At 34.9% G+C, this 21,849-nt stretch overlaps 2 protein-coding genes across 2 annotated transcripts in view; both read right to left on the reverse strand.

Moving 5' to 3' along the window:
- The window catches only part of fech (ferrochelatase), a 14,213-nt gene extending 3,374 nt beyond the window's left edge, over positions 1-10,839 (reverse strand). Inside the window, exons 1-11 of the mRNA XM_052588297.1 lie at positions 10,629-10,839; positions 9,381-9,495; positions 9,134-9,253; positions 8,907-9,055; positions 6,215-6,349; positions 6,008-6,114; positions 5,570-5,668; positions 4,385-4,492; positions 3,922-4,086; positions 2,303-2,362; positions 454-614 (exon numbers count right to left, since the gene is read on the reverse strand). Coding sequence (XP_052444257.1) covers positions 480-614; positions 2,303-2,362; positions 3,922-4,086; positions 4,385-4,492; positions 5,570-5,668; positions 6,008-6,114; positions 6,215-6,349; positions 8,907-9,055; positions 9,134-9,253; positions 9,381-9,495; positions 10,629-10,665 — 1,230 coding nt within the window. The 5' untranslated portion in view covers positions 10,666-10,839 and the 3' untranslated portion in view covers positions 454-479. The remainder of the gene's footprint in view (positions 1-453; positions 615-2,302; positions 2,363-3,921; positions 4,087-4,384; positions 4,493-5,569; positions 5,669-6,007; positions 6,115-6,214; positions 6,350-8,906; positions 9,056-9,133; positions 9,254-9,380; positions 9,496-10,628) is intronic.
- A 1,150-nt stretch (positions 10,840-11,989) lies between these two features.
- On the reverse strand, positions 11,990-20,533 carry LOC127986081 (asparagine--tRNA ligase, cytoplasmic). The gene is made up of 15 exons (XM_052588294.1): positions 20,343-20,533; positions 19,441-19,523; positions 19,292-19,357; positions 18,185-18,277; positions 18,018-18,107; positions 17,790-17,868; positions 17,586-17,656; positions 16,427-16,513; positions 16,030-16,251; positions 15,480-15,679; positions 14,796-14,931; positions 13,738-13,851; positions 13,516-13,647; positions 13,283-13,414; positions 11,990-12,297 (listed from the first exon to the last, which is right to left on the reverse strand). Exons 1-15 carry the CDS (start codon positions 20,374-20,376, stop codon positions 12,166-12,168), a joined length of 1,671 nt encoding a protein of 556 aa, XP_052444254.1. The 5' UTR covers positions 20,377-20,533; the 3' UTR covers positions 11,990-12,165.
- Positions 20,534-21,849: the final 1,316 nt, after the last annotated feature.

Here is a 21,849-nt window from a genome sequence, read left to right on the forward strand (position 1 = left end):
CCTTGTGTTTAATATGCAAAAGCCTCTAAAGACCAAATCTTTTAAGCTTTTCAACACATTTCCACAGAAGAAATAAAGTCAGAGAGGTTTGAGAGCAAATGTGAGCGGTTTCTTTAAAGCCCATCTGATGCACAGATGCACACAACTTTAGCACCATGTTTATTTGATGAATCTGTCATTTGTTCCACGCTGACTGGGTTTGCATTTTTTAGTACTGCATTTCATTATTTTGTTTTTTTTTAAGGGAAGACACAAGCGTTGTCAAATCACATGCAAGAAAAACAAATCTGGACGTAAAGACCAAGAGAGAAAGTGAAAGGCAGAGAGGATGCGGATGTATAAGGTTGGAATGAGAGCGGGGGTAAAAGTGCATTTGTTTTTTTAAACAAGGGCGGCACTTCTGACTGGTCTCCGTCTGAAATCCCCCTCCGCGCCGCACGGGTTCAAGCTAACCTCCAGCGCTGCTGAGAGGTCAGAGGTCAGGGTTTCTGGCTGGAGAAGAAGGCCTTGGTCTGAGCGCAGGTGGGGTTGACACAGAGCGGACAGCGGAGGGTGAGCTGACGGGAACACGGCTCGTTGGACTTCAGATGGGACTGAACCAGATCCGCCAGCGCCTGACAGAGACAATACATTCAATTACAATGTGATTCGGGAATCTACCTCAGCTTCTGCCGTTTCACTAAAAGCTTAGATTGTACAACAGAACCCAAACTTAACTCCAGTTACTGTTTACTTTTAACCATAATAACCAACACTTGTGTGCAAACATGTAGACTGCACTCAATGCAGTTTTATAAATTAACTTCTACATTATACAATTCCTATTTGTTGTTGAAATATAATCATTTACTCAGTGGCTGCCATAACTTTTATTTAAACATGCATTAAATAATTAAGACCTCTCTAACAGGTTAAGTAAAATATAATGAGTATATAGTCTAATATTTCTCATTGTGATCTTCTCTAGACTTCATTTCTCTGGCAAATAATGAGCTGTGGACACCTAAATATTGAATTATTTGTATTTGTGCATGTTAAATTATTATTTAAATATACATTTTTACATCTATATTATATCCTGAAATATTAAGTAATTCTATTTTTGATCGTTTTATCCAATATTTTTGTGTTGTGTATTTTATGCATAAGACTGCAAATGTCAAAAGCTGTTGAAAAGCATTGGTAGAGTGTGTGTGTGTGTGTGTGTGTGTGTGTGTGTCTCTCTCTCTCTGTGTGTGTGTCTCTGTGTGTGTGTGTGTGTCTCTGTGTGTGTGTGTGTGTGTGTGTCTCTCTGTGTGTGTTGTGTGTTATGTGTCTCTATGTGTGTGTGTGTGTGTCTCTCTCTGTGTGTGTGTGTGTGTGTGTGTCTCTCTCTCTCTGTGTGTGTGTCTCTGTGTGTGTGTGTGTGTGTATGTTGTGTGTCTCTGTGTGTGTGTGTGTTGTGTGTTATGTGTCTCTATGTGTGTGTGTGTGTCTCTCTGTGTGTGTGTGTGTGTGTGTGTGTCTCTCTCTGTGTGCGCGTGTGTCTGGCTGTGTGTGTCTGTCTGTGTGTGTGTGTGTGTCTCTCTCTGTGTGTGTTGTGTGTTATGTGTCTCTGTGTGTGTGTCTGTGTGTGTCTCTCTCCGTGTGTGTGTGTTGTGTGTCTCTCTGTGTGTGTGTGTGTGTGTGTCTCTCTCTGTGTGTGTTGTGTGTCTCTATGTGTGTGTCTGTGTGTGTGTCTCTGTGTGTGTGTGTGTGTGTGTGTCTCTCTCTGTGTGTGTTGTGTGTTATGTGTCTCTATGTGTGTGTGTCTGTGTGTGTGTCTCTCTGTGTGTTGTGTGTCTCTGTGTGTGTGTGTCTCTCTCTGTGTGTGTGTGTTGTGTGTCCCTCTGTGTGTGTGTGTGTGCGCGTGTGTCTCTGTGTGTGTTGTGTGTCTCTCTCTGTGTGTGTGTCTCTGTGTGTGTTTGTGTGTGCGTGTATGTTGTGTGTCTCTCTCTCTGTGTGTGTGTGTTGTGTGTGTCTCTGTGTGTGTGCGTGTTGTGTCTCTCTCTCTCTCTCTCTGTGCGTGTGTGTGTGTGTGTGTGCAGTCAGCTGAAGTCCTGATTGATTTCAGGGGTTTTAATAAACTCAGCGGGCCGCGGGTGAAGTTCTCAGACACACACTGATGAGTTTAACACACAGCAGAAACCTAACCACCGTTCACTCCACTACAAACAAACCAGAGACTGCTACTTGTTCATTTTCTCTCTCGAAGTCTAAACTAATGTGCTGTTTTAAACACTGCAAGCGGAGCTGATCATGAGGTGAAGTGTGGTGCTCTCACCCTGAAGAAGAGCGGGTTTCCGTTCAGAGATTCGGCTCGTCTGATGTTCTCCACGCCGCACTGAAACACAGTTCAGTCTGCTTTACTCACCACACACACACTCTCACACACTTCTCATTAAACACTGCATCATCAAGCGTGTGTTGATCCACGAACACTATCCAGTCGCATGCTTTGGTGTTATGCTCAGTTTCACCGAGATGCTCTCATAGTGTTTGTGGATGTCTCCAATTAGAAGAATTATGCTTATATTTACATTTTTGCTTAATTTTAGTCATTCTGTTAAGTGTTTTTAAAATATTTTACTCTATTTATTCTTGGTTATTTTAGTATTTTAACCTGAAAAATGAGAAAGGAGAGGAGTAAACTAATAAAATGAGAAATGATCCTTTGGCAATCAGCTGAATTAAAATGATTATAATTTTTTTTACTTCTAAGAAACCTTGACTGATGAAAGCAAGAAAATAAAACCTTATATTTATTATGAAAAAATAATATTTTTTTTAATACATGTATTTTATTATAGAGATAAATTAATAAATAAAAATATATATAAATATATATTTTATTATAGAGATATAAAACAATAGAAAACTAGTTCTTAATTTAATTTATATTATGAAATAAACTATATTATAAACTATGAGAAATTGAGTATTTCTAGAAAATAAAATATATTATATTTAATATATATATATATATATATATATATATATATATATATATATATATATATATATATATATATATATATATATATATATATATATGATTTTCTATTACATTTTTAGTTAATATTTATTATTCTGCAAGTTATAAAATATTTTAAGTTGCATTTTTATTTAGCCATACTAATCCTGGTAGAGCAATTGCTCAAAATGTGCACTGACATATTAATATTTGTTAGCTATTAACCACAGAAGTTGCCCAGATCTGCTGGAGGCCCGGTGTGAAGCGGCACCCATCCAGAAGATCAGATCAGATCGGCCCCGGGGCCACAGATCGATGCACAGGTGAGAGAAACCACCAGAACAGACTAGCGTAGCGATGCTAGCCTCAGGGCACACACACACACACACACTCCACCGCATGAGTCTGGGAAACACACTCACACTCTTCAGAAGCCAAGCACTGATCGATGCGTCCCAGATATGAGAGCAGAGGTCAGAGGTCAGAGATCGCTCAGCTCACCGTTAATAACAGACACTGCAGTGATGGGAAACAACTAACCTCCAGAACATCCCTCAGCAGAACAGCAGGACATTTACTGATCTCGGTCCTCTACCGTAGCACACCGAGCCTCGTGTGTTCAGACCAGAGTCATTTCAGTGACTACAGTGACTTCTAATGACGTTTAATTCAAAGCTGCTAGTCATCACGACTGTATGCATGTGTGTGCATGAACAATAAATGAAATTAAATGCAAGTTGCTTTGGATAAAAGCATCTGCCAAATGTAAACAATTTTATCCTAAATATATTATAGTAATGGAATTATATGATAAATAAATACAATATATTACCTATATCTATATTAGTTTAACTGTTGACCACTGTATATTAAGTCATTAGATTGAGGTGCGATGCAACAAGGTTCTTAATTGAAAGCAGTTGGCGCACCTCTTCCCCGAGGATCTGCGAGTACTCGATGTCCAGCTCGTGCAGCGTCTCGATGTGGTCGCTGGTGAAAGCGATGGGTACCAGCAGCAGGTTCTTCTTCCCGCGCTGACAGAGGCCCTTGATGACCTCATCAGTCTGCGGCCCCAGCCACGCCATCGGCCCCACCTACAGGAGCCCAGCAGGGACACACAGCAGCTTCAGCGAGCGCAGAGAGGACTGCAGTTACAGCACTTCACCACTAGAGGACTCTGTTCAGCAGCTGCTCTTCATGGCCACAAACAGTGCTCCACAGAAATAAACCAAACTGGGTTTTCCTTTTGGATAAATGTGTATATATACACACATGTCTTAAGGGTACATTTTTTGAAATTGAGATTTATATACAATCTGAAATCTAGGATTGTTAGTAAGGACAATATCTAAAGATTGCTCATTTTGACCACATATGGTTTGTGATGGTGACCTTTGACTGCCAGACGAGTCTGTATGGGTTACAGTGTCCTAATCGGTCCATCACCCTCTGAACCGTCGCACCAACTTCCTGTGGGTACGGATCGCCCCGGTTCACAACCTGAACACACAATTCAAGTTTGCTTACAACTCGTTTATTCTAAACAATTAATAATACTCACAATGCATTCATGGTCAATATTGACAACGATTTCTTTTTTTTAATGTGGCATTTTTTGAAAGGAAAGGAGCAAATGCCTAAAAAAATAAAATAAATAAATAAATAAATATAAATATAAATATAAATATATATATATATATATATATATATATATATATATATATATATATATATATATATATATATATATATATATATATATATATATATATATATATATATATATTTTTATATATATTTTTTATTTGTATTTTTTTTTCTGATTTATTTTTACATAAATTTGGACCCTGGTATGTATATTCACAACCATTAGGTGTCAAAAATAAGTTTTAAAAAATTAGATTATTAAGTTATATTAGTACCAAAACACTTTTGTAAAACATATTTAGCCTTTTCCCTTTTGGACTGAGTTTTGTTGAGAATCATGAATATGTACGCTGTTGATAAACCATTGCAGCATTAAAAATTGAACTTTTTTCCCTCTGAAAGTGCATGTTTATGGAAGTAAGATTCATTTATTTACTTTGAATTCTTTTTAGAGTATTTCTTATCTTATTTTGTTAGAAATAAATATGTAGATTTTGTAAATGTAGACTATGTCTGAGCAATAATGAGTTTAAATTAAATCACATTAATTCTGGTAATTCTCAGATTATTTGTTATTATACATTTCATACAGTGATATATTCAAATAAGATTTTTTATAAATATATATTATTTTTTTATATTTTTTTGGGTGTAGTTCATACATTTTTGTATATATTTTTAATTAATTTATAATAAAGTCATAATTATTTTAATGAATCAGAAAGGTGATAAATGCAGTAATAACATAGCGACTTTTATATTTTTTCATATAAAAAAAAAAATGAATGGTTTTAATTTAAAACAGAATATATTTTTGCAACTTTTTATTATTATTTAAAATATTAATTTATAAGATAACTCCAACTCTTCCCTATGTGAGCTTTTGAATGCATTATGAGGGATAAAGCTGTAAGATGAGGTGAGACTCACAGACAGCGGCAGAGAGTGAGCGGAGAACAGGATCACCACGTCGTCTCTCTTCTCCACAGGAAACTTCTCCAGCTCGTTACGAACATGATCAGCAAAACACTGAGAGACACCAGGAAAACCATCAGAAGCACCACTGCACCACAGCAGACTACAGACCACAGCCGTTTCATTAGCAATCAATAATAATCAGAGAAGAAAATATAAAGCTTCGCTAGACCTGGTGTTCCAAAGTCGTCTTTTATTTCCTGAAGCAAAGGCTTTGTAAAAGATATGCATGCTTTCTGCATTCAACATAAATTAACACGAGTCCCTTCTACCATTAAATAATGGAGCAAATGCCAGTAATTCGCAAATGCATCTGAAAGGGAATCTCCTACAAATGCATATTCAGAAAGGAAACTGTGTCCAAGCCTGTGTGTGTGTGTGTGTGTGTGTTACCTCGATCAGCAGAGGGTGTGTCGGCCACCTGTCAATCACACTCCAGCGCATCTTGGGCCTGTCGCTGCGACTGCTGTAGTATCTGTAGATGGCGTTCAGACTGCTGCCTGCTCACACACACACACACACACACACACACACGTGCGTCAGACGGAGGACTGGATCTCTGCTCTTTCCACGGATTAAGCTCACAGATGTGTGACAGACCTGTGGTGGAGCAGCTGTATTGTGGGTACTGTGTGAAGGCCACGGCTCGCTCCACTCCGTCCTTCTCCATCTGCTCGATGGCCTCCTCCGTCAGAGGAGGAACGTACCGGAACCCGATGTAAAACTTGTGAGGAGCTGCAAACACACACACACACACGTTTGTTTTTGTGTAAAGTGTGTTCATCTCATAGGAGTAATGGTTTTTATTCTGTACAAACTGTATATTCTATCTCCCTACACCAACCCTACACCTAACCCTAACCCTCACAGGAAACTTTGTGCATTTTTACTTTCTCAAAAAAACTCATTCTGTATGATTTATAAGAGTTTTGAAAAATGGGGACATGGGTTATGTCCTCATAAGTCACTCTCTCCTTGTAATACCTGTGTCATACCCATGTCATTATACACACACACACACACACACACACACACACACACACACACACTTTAGTTTGTCTTTATTGAGCAGTGCTTTATTTAAAATTAATTCCTCTCATTTTCTTTTTAGCTTTTTCTTAAATGTGTTGATACTAGTCGCTTGGCTTATTCTGCACAACTTTCTATTTTTTTTAATTTTGCATAATGTTTTAACTACTTTTGTAGATATTACCACCTTTCATTTCATTTTTATTTATTAGTATACAATTTAGTTAATAATAATAATAATTATTACTATTATTATTATTATTATAATTATAATAATTATTATTATTAGTAGTAGTAGTAGTAGTAGTAGTATGACTTATTACACTAATTTAATATTATTGTTATATTATTATTATTATTATTATACACTTACCACTACATTTTTTTAAACTTTTCTTTTTACTTTAGCATTGTATATTGTACAAGGACACCTTCAAATAAAGTGTAACTTCTTTATACAGTTATTTTACTGTAAACAGAGCTCATTTATCAGTTTATTTGTTCATTTATTTGAATATTTTATTTGTGATAACATTTTCACAATAAGATTAATTATTTTGATTTTTTGCAACTTGTGTTTACTCTGCAGTCGTTTTTATTTAATTGTATTTATTTTGCGTTGTTATTTTTATCATTTAGACAGTGAAATAGTTTTCGTTCTATCATGTGTACAGTTTAAAGTTCATTTATTTGTCCGTCGGATGATTTGGGGCTAAACTCAAGCATAATGTTGGAAGTATTTCCTAAACACGATCACAGTTCAAAATCTTTTTTATTTCTTTTTATTTGATTATTAATGTTTTGGAATGAAATAACAGCAAACCAAATCATATTTGTGCAAGAAAAACCAGTAACCTGAAACAGGAAGTTGTTAGATTATCAGAGGTGTGTGTGTGTGAGGCGTGTGTGAGACACTCCTCTGAGCTTCATCTATCACACACACACACACACACACACACACACTCCAGGTTTATCAGCACTCAACACTGACAACAGAGAGGACCGTTTGTCTGTTTGACTGATTATTTTATGATCCGTCACCAGAGTCACTCGACGCCTCCAGACTGATTCAGTGCTGCCAAATATCATCATCCTCGTCTTAAAATTTAAGAAGCAGACATATATTTTTATGCATAAAGATCAAAATATATACTTAGAAAAAACAATACTATAAATACATATTAAATAACATTTACAAATATTTATATATTACAGTACTGTTAAATGTATTATCTACATTTGTTTTAATTTAAATAATATTATAATGTTAATTGTATAATATTAATATCATATAATATTTTAATGCAAACTGAATTCTTTTTTATTCGGTAGTTATTTTCAGAATAAAATAATTTTTGTAATATATTAAGTTATATAACTAAATTTTCTAATTCTAAATATAATGATATATTAACTGAGACTCAAGCTTTCGTGTACATTTTAGCACTGCTGTATTCTTAATTTATTCTTTTCATTCGGCAGTACTCTTATTTTTTTATTGTTGATATTTATTGCTCACTTAAAAATGACTTATCCAGTTATTTTACTGCTAATTGAGAGTTAATTTTTTCATTCATTGGTCTTTTTAACATGTTTTGGGGAGAAATTACAGCTTTTCGTAGTAAATGTTTCATGAGCTGGATACACAACCAGATCTGATCTGCGCATGAAAACTAACCTCACGAACATTTATACTGTGAAAAAATAATACACTAATTATAATATATTAATGTGAGTAAAATCACATATTATTATATATTTCTATGAATATTTCTCTCTAAATAAAATTCACTAAATAATTTTTTTAATACTCACTATAGTTCATAATATTACTATATTATTTGTTTATACATTTTTTTTATTATTTAATTGAAATTATAATATTTATGTATAATCTAAATATAATAGAGCATTTTTTATTTTTTGTTATTTATTTTTTTCCTAAATTTAAATCATATAATATATATATATATATATTTGTTTTATTTTTAACATTATTTTTTTTACTCATTTAATATATATATATTATTTTTGGAACTTTTTTTTTTTACTTTTTAATTTTTTCCTCATTTTCTATTTAATCGTAAATTTTTATATATATATATATATATATATATATATATATATATATATATATATATATATATATATAAATAAAATAATAATAATAATAATGTTTTTTTTTTTTTTTTTTACTTGTTATTGCCTCAGTATGTGTGTATAATCTTTGAGCACATGTAAGCCATGTTCCCCCGGCTCTCACCCGTCTCCGGACACATCTCGTCCAGCAGTTTGACCATGCCTTCTCCCTGCATGGTGGTCCAGGCTTTGATCGGGGATCCTCCTCCAATCTTGCTGTACTGCTCTTGGATCTTTGGGGTTCTTCTTTTGGCAATGAAAGGACCGAGTTTACTGCAACAGACATACAAACACGTGTTTCAGCTTTCTCCTTTCCAGAGTCACAATCACTGCAGGGCTTGTTTCTCTTACTTCTGCACAGGAAGCTGCATGAGGTCTGTGTCCATGAAGAGCCGTAACAGGAAGTCATGCACGTCTTCCAGTTTCTCCGGGCCGCCCATGTTCAGCATCAGAATCCCTGTCTTGGGTTTTCTGCAGAAGAAAGCAACACAGCGGGTTTGAGACAAACCAAATTAAACTAAACCCAAAGAGACTTCTGGAGCGTCTGATTTCCCAGCAGGCACTGGGTGGATGTTCATGAGGTCAGGAGACGCTGTACCTGTTCTCCTGAGTCTCTGGAGCGGTGGAGCTGGCCAACACAGCTGCTGCGGCCGTCGACTGCTGTCTGAGAAACACACTCGTGCACACACTCACCGGCGGACTCAACCTGACCACTGCACACACACACACACACACACACGCGCGAAACAGCCGGAAAACAGAAAAATTGCATGTTAAACACACTTCTACATCAAGTTTTATAAGTGAGAGAGATTTTTTATATATTTAACAAAGATAATTTAATTTTCCCATTTTGACAATATTTTTAATGTCAATCCATTAATTTGTTTCTTGCCACAAAATGTCTTTAATTTACATTTTAGAGCCACAAAATTAAAAGCATATTTTTAATCCAATTATGAATTTTGCATTATTTTGAGAAAAAACTAAAGTATTATATATATATATATATATATATATATATATATATATATATATAAAAAAGTAATGAAAGGAAAAACTCTTATAAGTAATAATGAGCCAATAATAATGAGCCAATTTTTTTTATTTATTATAGTAATGTAATAATTTGTGGTGAAATATACTTTATACCGCTTGTAATTTATGTTTGCAGATTTATATTATTAGGCAAGATTTTATATATATATATATATATATATATATATATATAAAAATAATAACACTAATTATTTATATTATTTTATCACAAAACCTTGACTAGTACTATTATATAATATTAAAAGTAATTTAGTTTACATTTTTAAGACAGAACATAGCACCAGGACGTAATAAAATGGCATGTTTTCTATTATTAATATTTAAAAGCGCAAGTTATTACACGTGTTTAATCTGTGTAATGTGTATGGTGCTGCAGTAGCGCCGCGCGGTCGCTCGGAGGCGCTGTTGGCGCAGTTACGCAAGTTGTGAAAGCGTGTGTTGTGTAACATGATGTTTTAACGCCACGGAAACTTTTAACTCCTGCTTTTTGTTGACAATCTGCGCATGTAAACCTCGTGCACTCGTTTAACTTCCCACACGTTAACGCGGATATGAAAACACACGCTTTATCTGCGCGATTATTCCGTGAAGAGCTGAAAAACTGCGGGAAGAAAAACAGGAAAGTCATCGAGACGCTTTAACCTTCACGAACAGAGCTGACACAAACACAGCTCATTTCAGCCCCTGCACTGCTCATTCTGCATGATTAATGATAAAGACGCTTATATAAGCTCCTCAGTGAATGAATGAATGTCATGTGTTTATTAAGAGTCGTAAACACACTTACGCTGCATGAGCCGGCACGCGCCTCCCAAAACCGCCATTATTTCGCGCCCTGGCGTAAAGTCTTCTCGTTTTCCAACGGCAGAAAACAGCGAATTGCTTCAACTGCAGAATGAAAGTGTTTCTTTTCCCCCCAGTTTTTCTAAAGCGCCCAAATTCCGATATAGAGCTGCTGATCGGTATCACTGTTATCACGTCTCGATGACGTATGTTGTCCCCGCCCCCACGCACACCCAGCCTCCCGTACGTCAGCACGCCGTGACGAGAGCCTTGCGTGCGCGTGTGTAAAACTGCCCATTTGCTTCATTCACAGAAAACACACAACACATCTAACTTCATGATATCAAAACTACAGGGTCTGTGTTTCATTTGATGCCCAATGCAGAGCTAAAAACAGCTTTAACTGTTTAAAATAGACGCGGCATAACTTGGCTATGCCTTCTTTTTTCAAAGTAAGATTGCCATACATGGAGGCTCAAACCCGAGTGAACGAACAAATAACCTCAAAACAAATATAAATTATTTTTTAATTAATTTTTTTGTATTACTTTATTTTCAATATATTGTTAAATTGTCATAATTTATTTTTATTCTTTATTTTATATTTACTTTATTTTTAATTTTTGCAGTTTAGGCCTCCATATTTAATGTCATCATGTCAATTATTAATAAATTTTGTTACATTACAAAAACACAGGACTAATGAAAAATATATATTTTTTATGTTAAAGCAAATTATTTTGTTAATTAAATTTTTATGAAATTATTTATTTTATAATTTTAAGCCAAGTGCTATCATATCGTAGTGTTTTTCTTTTTCCAGTTACTACATTTAATTCTTTTTTTTTCCTGCAGTTTTTTTTTATATATATATATAGGTATATATGTAACAGGGTTAACTTCTCTTTCCATGTGAAAGTAAACTACATTTTAAATGACATTTCCTAATAATCCATGTTTCCCCAAGTATCATCAGTTTCCTCAAGTAGAAAAGGTGTGTTTGTATTACAAGGAAGTCAAAGCAAATCCATTCTGTTTTACAGATGTTTTTAACAGCCGTTTCCTGCTGAAACCGGTTCTGCCACAAGCCATAACATACTGGAACAACCCAACAAACAGCTAGTGCAGTGTTCTCATCCATCTGTTATTCAGATTCACCTCTATTCTTCAGCGATGGACTGTGTTTGGGTTGAATATTTTCATCAAATCAACAAAATTATGACTTCACTGTTTCATCTGTGTCCTGCTGGAATCAGATAATACACAACACGACTTGCCTCTTACAAACCTTCATTTCTCACCCATTTCTTCTGAATATGATTATGAAGACGCAGTGCTTCCCTCTAGTGGAATCAAACACAAATGCATGATCTGATAGATTTATTATGCCACAGAAGAACAATACAAGAATATAACGCAACACAGGATCACTATTCAAACCGTCTCCTAAACATAACGCGTTAAATCCGGTCTCCGGCAATGAGAGTCTGATTTGATTTCCTAGTTGGTCTCTTGCAGTGTGTGTGTGTGTGTGTGTGTGTTTAGGGCCTGCAGCGCTGGATGAAGCGTGGGTACAGGCAGACGTCACGGATGTGATGACGGTTTAGCAGCCAGGTGAGGAATCGCTCCAGACCCAGACCATATCCACCGTGAGGACACGTGCCAAACTTCCTCTGAAACACACAGACAGACCAACAGCTGCACACGTGCTCAACATCCGGGTAGATTTTAAGTCAAATTTAACGACAACATTACTTTCAAACACACTGTAAAATGAAGAAGTTTAAGTGCTTTAAAAGAAAAAGATTATTTCTGTAATTATTTGTGAAATTCATTACCAATTTCTAAGCAATTTTTTGTGTATTCCGATTAATCAAATCGTATTTATTTTTTTATAAACAACATTTGCATTATCTCTAAAAATGTTTTTAAAAACTGCATAGAGGTTTCCACATGGCATTCTGTATATTAAATATTTTAAGAAAAAAAGAAATAAACAGTGCTGCTTGATTCTAGGTATTGTTGTAATGGTGCATGTGAATGTAAACTAAAAAGATTCAATCTTCTTCCTGCAAACATGCATTTATTATTAAATACATTAAACTATTACTATAAATAATCATTAACATTCAACTTTGTGATTCTAGTTCTCTCGACTTAAAATGTAGACAATTTCTAAACAAGTACATAAATATCACAGACATTTATAAAATGTTTTATAAATGATAAATGTTTTTTTTTTCATTTATAAAATGTTTTTTTAAAAAGTCTCTTTTGCTCACCAAGCTGCATTTATTTAATTAAAAATACATAAAAAACAGTTTAATTATTATGATTTTCAAATATCAGTTTTCTATGTGAATATGTCTTATTTATTCCGGTGATAAAACTCATCATTACTCCAGTCCTCAGTGTCACATGATCTTCAGAAATCACTCTGATATGATGATTTACTGCTCGAGAAACATTTCTGATTATTATCAATGTTGAAAACAGTTGTGCTGCACAATATCTTTGGTGGAAACTGAGATACATTTTATGTTTCAGGATTCACAGATGAATAGAAAGTTCAAAAGAACATTATAAATGTCTTGATGAACTGAATGCATCCGGATGGATATGAGTGTTGATTTCTGGATGGTAGTGTATATGAGATACCTGGTCGGTGTACCAGTAGTAGGGTGTGGGGTCGATTTCCTCTCTCTTGTACCCCTCCAGGAGCTCCTCAGCGTCCCAGATACGCATGGAGCCACCCACGATCTCACCCACGTTAGGCATCAGCACATCCACCTGACAAACACACACACATCAGCTGTTGCATATTCATGTCTTTTCTTTATGTAGCTTGAGATTCGTCCAGATGTGTGCTTGGTTAAACCATCGTTCCTGACCGACTCGGTGAGACGGCGGTCCTCAGGGCAGCGCTGCATGTAGAAGGACTTGATCTCGGCCGGAAAGCGACACAGCAGGATGGTCTCGTTAATGGAGTCGGTCATCAGTCGCTCGGGGGCTTCTGGGATATCCTGAAAGAGGTCACACACACACGGTCAAATATCCAAGCATTTGCAGCGGAGGAATCTTCGAGATAACGTATGAGATGCAATAAAACACACCTCTCCAAACTCATAAAAAGTCCCATCATCCTTCTTGATGTTGTGCTCTTTGAGCCAGTCAATGGCTTCGGTGTAGTTCATCCTCTTGAACGGTCTTTTGGGAGGCTTGAAGTCCTGCGAGAGAGAGGAAAAACATTTAAGAGCTTCCATACTTTCTCCATGACCCTTCCAGTCATTTGTAACAATATTGGCATTGCGGATAAAAACTAAAATAAATAAATATATTTTTCATTCAATTAAGTAAAATAAAATAGAATAAATCTTTATTCAAATTAGACCAAAAAAAAAAAAACTTTACTATTTTATTATTTTTGGATTTGAAGCCAAGGCAACATTTCTGATTTTCATTTAAAGATGCTAAAATGAATAAAACTGAAATAAAAATTAATTAAAAAATTGAAATACTTCATGATGGATTTCCATGACCTTTCTAGTCATTTGTGGCCATGTTTTTCTCAGTAACTAAAATGAAAAAAAAAAAAAATATATATATATATAAAAAAATAAAAATGTATTTTAATAATAATAAAAAAAAAAAGGTAATTAGACAAACCTAAACAAAACTATTTTATAAATTTTTGTTCAGCTGCCAAGGCAACATGTACATTTTTTATTATTATTATATATATATATATATATATATATATATATATATATATATATATATATATGTGTGTGTGTGTGTGTGTGTATGTGTGTGTTAAATATCTTGGATGAATTTCCATAACTGACAATGTTGTTATTAGACTAATATTTATGTTAACTGAAAATAAGACAATTGTTATTTATTTATTTTTTTGAAAGTTTAAGTGCTAAAATTACTAAAACTGAAATAAAAATGAATAAAATGGTTAAAAATGTTTCTTATTTTAAAATTATAAAAATCAAGATATTTTACAAATTAATAATAAATAATACAAATTTACATTTACAATGATGAAGAATTTCCATAAATTGTATATGTCTGAATAGCATAACCCATGCCTAAAATGTCAAATGTAATGATATTTCCAGGTGTTCTGTGACTGTGAAGCTCAGTGTGAGGTCAAGGGTCATACAGGGTTAATGTCGTAGAGCAGCTGCGCAGCAGGAGACTTCAGGACCCTGTCCACCACGTCACACACCAGATCCTCCAACCGGTTCAGAAGATCTTCATAGGTCATGAAGGGACACTCGGCCTCGATGTGGGTGTACCTGAACACACACACCACACTGACATGCTTCTGTCTGGTTCTCTTACTTGTACAATGTCGAGTTTTTTTTTTTTTTGATGTGGTCTTGTTTTACTCTCGTAGGTCACTACTGAATGGTTGTCCCAGCTCTAAGTCTTTCAAGATGACTGGATTCTTATCCCTAGAGCTCTAAAGAGGTCATCAGATGCCCATTTTCCGCAAGTTGGTATGATTCTTTAGGTTTTTAATGAAGTCTATAAAATACTTTGGTTAAAATTACCCAATGGTGGTGTAAAACAATACCCTTTTTACCCTCAAAAACAGCTCTGTGCACATAGACCCGTTTCAGTGCATGTCCCTTTAAATGCTAATGAGCTCTGCTGACCTCCAGAGTGGGAGGGGCCTGGAATCTGAGCCAAGAATCTGAGAATGGCTTGATTTGAGAAAGAAGTTATTATTTTGGGGTATTCAAACAACATGTAAAAGGGAATTTTGCATCAGATGACCCCTTTAATAGCTAGAGAAGGGATGTAACAGTTGCACTGAATGAATGGTGAAGGTCCCACTCACTCGGACAGGTGTCTGCGTGTGCGCGACTGCTCGGCGCGGTACGACTGCGCGATGCAGAAGGTGTCTCCCAGCGCAGGGATGCAGGTCTCCAGGTACAGCTGAGACGACTGCGTCAGGAACGCGTTCTCACCAAAGTAGTTGAGACCGAAGAGCGTGGAGCCGCCCTCCACCTGCGTCTGCACCAGAGTGGGCGGAGTTATCTGAGAACCACAACAAACAAACATCTGCGTTTACTAAAGCAAACAACATCCTGTGCCTGTGTCCTCGATCTCAGTTCATCAAACATGAGGATGAATGTGTTTCTTCAGATTTGGAGAAATGTGGCATTGCATCAGTGTCTCAGCAATGGATGCGCTGCAGTGAATGGGTGCCGTCAGAATGAGAGTTAAAACAACTGATAAAAACATCCCAATAATCCACGGCACCCATTCACAGCAGAGCATCCTTTGATGAGACACTGATGCAATGCTACATTTCTCCAAATCTGATGAAGAAACACATTCATCCTGATCTCAGAAGCAGTCCTCTAACGCATGTTTCAGGGCATGACCTCGTAGTAGCCCCGGCTGAAGAAATGATCCCGGAAACACTGCGTGACGGTGGACCGGACTTTCAGGATCTTGGAGACAGTTTCTCCACGGATCATCATGTGCCTGTTGTTGAGCTGCACGTCCACGTCAGACTCCTCGTTCAGCAGGTTATCAGCACCGCCGGCCGGAGCCAGACCGATCAGCTCCCAGAAATCACAGAGCAGCTCATGACCGCCCGGAGCCTTCCACAACAAAACCACACACCACCTTTTACAAATCATCTTAAAAATTTCCTCATTTTGAAGTCGCTTTGGATAAAAGTGTTGTACTTTTAAAACTACAACTTTAAATAGAGGCAAGTAATATTATATTAAATGAATATTAATATCAGATAATTAATCGGGGTGGTTGTCTCACCTGTTTGCCCTCAGGAACAGGTTTAACGGTTCCATAAAGAGCGACAGTGCTCTCCGTAGACAACACCAGACCATTATAACACTGACACTGTACACAAAACACATTCATCAACACGACCCAAATACAGTTGATTATACTGAAATATGCAGAAAATATATAAAATTCTGAAATATTTTATTACTATATAATATATAATTTAAATAAAATATTTCTTGCACATTAATAAATAATTTATACTGTAATTTATAATTTATATATTTATATATATATATATATATATCTTTTTTTTTATATTTATCTTTTTTTTTTTTTTTTTTTACATTTTTACATTATTTTATATCATTTTTAGATCTTTTTTTGTCATTGCATCACCTTCCTCATATCTTTTTTTATTTATTTTTTATTTACATATCTTTAAATAAGGCAGGGTCTGAAACCTTCAACATCTAAAGAACCATTCATTTAAAGGAAGTAAACAATGCACACTGCTAAAGCTTGATACATCATTCAGTTATATGTTACAGGGCAGGGACAATCATTTCAGAAGAGGGACAGAAATGTCAAATGTAATAATAATAATAATAATAATAATAATAATATGTAAAAAAAAAAAAAAAGAAAAAAGAAAAGACGGTTCTTATCTCTAAATTAATTGGCTAAGAAATAAAATATGCTGCTGGACAATAACCAATCGTTTTTTGTAATGACAATTTTATGATTATGATTGGTTAATAACTCTAAAATCAATAAATTAGGGCATCGCCTAGCCTTACTCCTATATAATTTCTTCTTCCATTTTTATTTTTTTATTAATTGCCCAAACTTAACCCTATATCATCTTTGCTTTTATTTAATTTTTTTTAATTAGTGCATCACTGAAACTTATTCCTATATCAATTTTGCTTTTATTATTATTATTAATGTTTTTAATAACGCCATCACTCAACCTTAATCATATATATATATATTTTTTTTTTTTTTTTTGCATTTATTATTTTTACTTACTACAATTAGGTAATCACTTAGCCTTGATCATATATAATTAGGACTTTGTCCATCTTTAATCCTAATAAGCAACAGCTCTGATAAAAAAACAGGGTTGACAGAACTAATTAACACATTATTAACAGTGTAAAACATCGACAAACACAGACAGTACCAGTTTGTCCGTGAGAACACACTGCAGGAAACCGGTTCCATCACGCAGCACAATAAACAGGAGGTTCTTCCCTGAGAAAACACGAGCAAACTTATTTTAAAACAAACAATAATCTATATTTGCATTGGAACTATTCTTAATGCATGTTCTGACTGGAGCGTTCAATAAGGCTGCTGAGGATTCTGGGAAACTCGATCTGCTCACCTTGTCTGCGTAACCGATGGACCCAACCGAACACCTTCACCCTCTGCTCTCTCAGAGCCTCCAGTTTATCAATCTTCACCTGAGCGGGACCCAAAAGAAATCAGAAAATATTAGTCTTTATATTCGATTCCTTTCTTATGAGTGCAACGACTGCAATTCAGGACATAGCATAATCACTGAGTGCCCTTATCCAGTCAGGAGCCTGTACATGATTGAGGAAGCTCTCACCGTTTTGGGTTCAGGAAGGCTGGGGTCTTTCTCCATGACTATCTTTTTAGCTTCTTCCAGATTCTTCTCTCTGCGTTCGGCATCTTCAGCCTGAACATCATGAGATCAGATGGACAGAGGTTAAAACAGACATACGAGATGGGTTTACCGGATGAGGATCCACGCACCTCCTTCTTGTCTTTGCTCTCGTTCTTCATTTGCTCTCGACTGAAGAGCTTCTTTGTGTTCTTCATCTGCGTCTTAGAGATGACAGCCCAACGCTGACAACACAAACACACCACGACATTAACACACAAGCGTTCTAGTTCTATGAACTTTGAGAAGTTATTATTTACTACATTATAACATGTTCTTATGCCAAATATGCATATTAAATAATGCATGATATAAAAAAATAGTGAAAACGTATACGCACCATGAAAACAAAAATGCACATTTGTTACAATGTTAGTCTTAACCTTAATGTTTATGTATTTTTTTTTTTTTTTCCAGAACAGAAGATATAGCTTGTATAACATTTCATAATTTTTCTTAAATACTACAGACTGGAAATATATATATATATATATATATATATATATATATATATATATATATGAGTTAGAAGTAAATACTAAATAAACCCTAAATATGTATGTTTATTGACTATTACATTTGTTTTTAAATTTAAATTTACAAAAACAGCTGTTATGTATACATTATAATCATGAAATGGTTATTTTATTTTACTAAAACTATATACGAAAAAAAATCTTATTACTTGAAATAAAATAACCATTAACTACAATAAACTAGAATATAAAAAATTAAGCTTTCATTTGATGTACTAAAATAATTGAAACTATAACAGAAGTTAAAAGTGTAAAAATTATATAGATATTTACAAACAATAAACAAATATGACAAAAAACAATCTTTAAATCTTTAACTAAAATGAAATGTGTAAAAAAACTAAAGTAAAAGTTAATTTGGATTATTAATTAAAAACTATAACAATATATAATGTGCATTCAAAAAGAAAAAAAATACTAAAAAAAAAAAACCCATTTTAATATTTTATAGATTATTTAATTCTATTAACATTTTTGTATTGGGTTCAGTGAGTCAAGGTTTCCTGATTGAGGATACTTCATGCTACTTTTTTATTGTAAAAGTGTACATTTATGTCAGGAACCAATCTTTCGAATCAATCCATCGATGTAATTATTTCTGCTACTGTTTGTTAGTTAGTTAGTTAGCTGCTGGTTAGTAAGTGTTATTTGCAGGTTTCACACCTCTCCTTCCTTCTGTGAGTCCACATAGATCACCGGAAACGGTTCTTTTCCAACAAACAACAGTGCCTGGAAAGATCACAAACAACATTAAGCAATGATTCACCATGAATGACATTATGAACTGATCTGCATCAGCCGGGATGAGGCACCTTGAGTGGTGTTTTAAAGGGTTTCTGCTGGGATCCGTCTCCATCCACATCACTGCCGTGTTTATCAGACACATACAGCTCTTCTGCAGGATCAGAACACAGCAGAGTTAACATTTCTCCAGTTTACACACAGATCTAGATCAGACTTCACTTCTGGAAGAGGCTCAGGTGCTTCAGCTAGGGCACTCAAACTATTCCTTAATTATTCTGACTCCGTTGATTGCTTATGAACAGTTATATTTATATAATAAGCTCCAACATGGTCAGATTTGACAACTTTTTACTAAATAAAACATGAGTGTGCATGTAAAACATGACAAGATATTGATGACTAGCACAATCTGATGCAACCCTCTGCAGAGATTGTGTAAATCTTAACACTAGAGTATAAGTAGAGTATATTTATGTATATGAGTACAGTAGTATTTGTTACATCCTAATATATACTGTGTGTGTGTGTGTGTGTGTGTATATATATATATATATAAAGAGGTGAGGTGTCCAAGTCACATCATCTAACTACTGGGGTGCCTCAGGGCTCAGTTCTTGGACCACTTCTCTTCTCTGTCTACATGGCAAATCGAAACATTAGAGTATAAGTAGAGTATATTTATATATTCGAGTACAGTAGTATTTGTTACATCCTAATATATACTGTATGTATGTGTGTGTGTGTGTGTGTGTGTATGTATGTATATATATATATATATATATATATATATATATATATATATATATATATATATATATATGTAGAATAGTGACTTATGCACTGCAGTGTATATTTAAATGTTTGTGTATTATAGATCAGTTAATAGAGTAATATTAGTATCTGACGCAACCATGCAGTCAATATTCATCACCATCTTCATCATCACCATCAGAATCATCATCAAACTCACTGATCGACATCTGAGCGACACCCTCGTCCGCCATATCACGCTCTGTAGACCTCAGAAGAGTTGAGTTAAGTCCGGTTCGGTTCGGGGTTGTTTTGAGGTAAACTGAACGTTAAACCGTTCCGTCGTTTCGGATCCAGTCGCTACACACACGCGCACGAGCTGCTGACGACGCATGCGCAAGCGCGAGCCGTTCTGCGCTGTCGCTTCAACCAGGGATTGGCCCGTTCACAAGATGACGTTTGATTGGGGAAGCTGATTGGTTGGGGTTAGGTGAAGGGGGCGGGAGTTTGAATAAGGGCGAGTAGAATTGGTTGTTTTCTGACGTCCGTCAGTAACAAAACACCTGTTTCTAAATGACTAAAAGTGATAAAAAATTTAAAATAAATTAAGACTAAAAATTAATATTTTAATAATTAAAATAAAAATAAAATGAATAATAATAAATAAATATAGCTCAGAAAGCACTATATCCCATTTCAGCTTCTCAAAATAAATGAAAAAATGGCCAAAAAAGTTTCTAAATATATTTACATAAATATGTTTATATTTTCTTCCATTAAAAACTACGTGTACTGTTTTAACCTAACTGAGACTTGTTTATTTTATTTATTTTTATTTTATTTTTTTGCTGCTGTATGGGTATCCAAAACTTTCAAAAGAGTTTTTGTAATACCCCAAACCCAAAATAATAATAAATAATATAATAATAATAAAAATAAAAAACAAATTTCCCAAAAGTTTCTCTGAAGTTGACAGAAGAAACTAAAGCAGAGGGAAAAATCAGGAGACAATGTGATGATTATAAAGAATGAGCAGGGTTTATTTAATAATTTTAGTTATGTATGTTTCAATGCTAAGACTTTGGCTGAAATTTATCCTGTACTTCATCTGACCTGTGCAAATTCAACAAGTTGCTATTATCCCAATGCAAAATCACCGGAAAATCACTGCTTCACAACACTGATGTTAAAATCCACCTTTAAAATGTAGACAATATATCCCTCGTAACCTCCCGGACATAAGATTAAAGAACCATCTGAACTACAGAGCAAGAGGAAAATAGTAAGTAATACAAATACAAATACATCAAATACATGATAAGAAAACTTTAACTACTATAAAACACCAAAGTATTTATTAAACAAATGTGCAGATGTGTTCATTCAGTACTGAACGTGTGTGTTTTGTGTATTTGATCTACATCTCATCCCATCTCTATCATCTCCAGCTCCACATAAGCAGACCGTGGATCTTCTTTCCTCCGCATGCAGATCTGTGATTCAGTAAATACAGCAAAGACACATGCATTCATTAATAGACTTCATGTCTGTGGTAGAAACAGTTCGACAGTGCATTTTTATAGGGTTATTCTGTGTCCAGTCTTACGCGTTCGCAGCAGTGCAGCTGACAGATGGCATACAGCAGCACACTACAGTACAGACTCATTTCGAGGGAAAAGGTGCTTTCAAAAAGTACTGCAAAATCCTCATCCAAGCGCTGAAACAAC

This window comes from Carassius gibelio, chromosome B21 (genome assembly GCF_023724105.1).
Source record: "Carassius gibelio isolate Cgi1373 ecotype wild population from Czech Republic chromosome B21, carGib1.2-hapl.c, whole genome shotgun sequence".
NCBI classification, from domain to species: Eukaryota; Metazoa; Chordata; class Actinopteri; order Cypriniformes; family Cyprinidae; genus Carassius; species Carassius gibelio.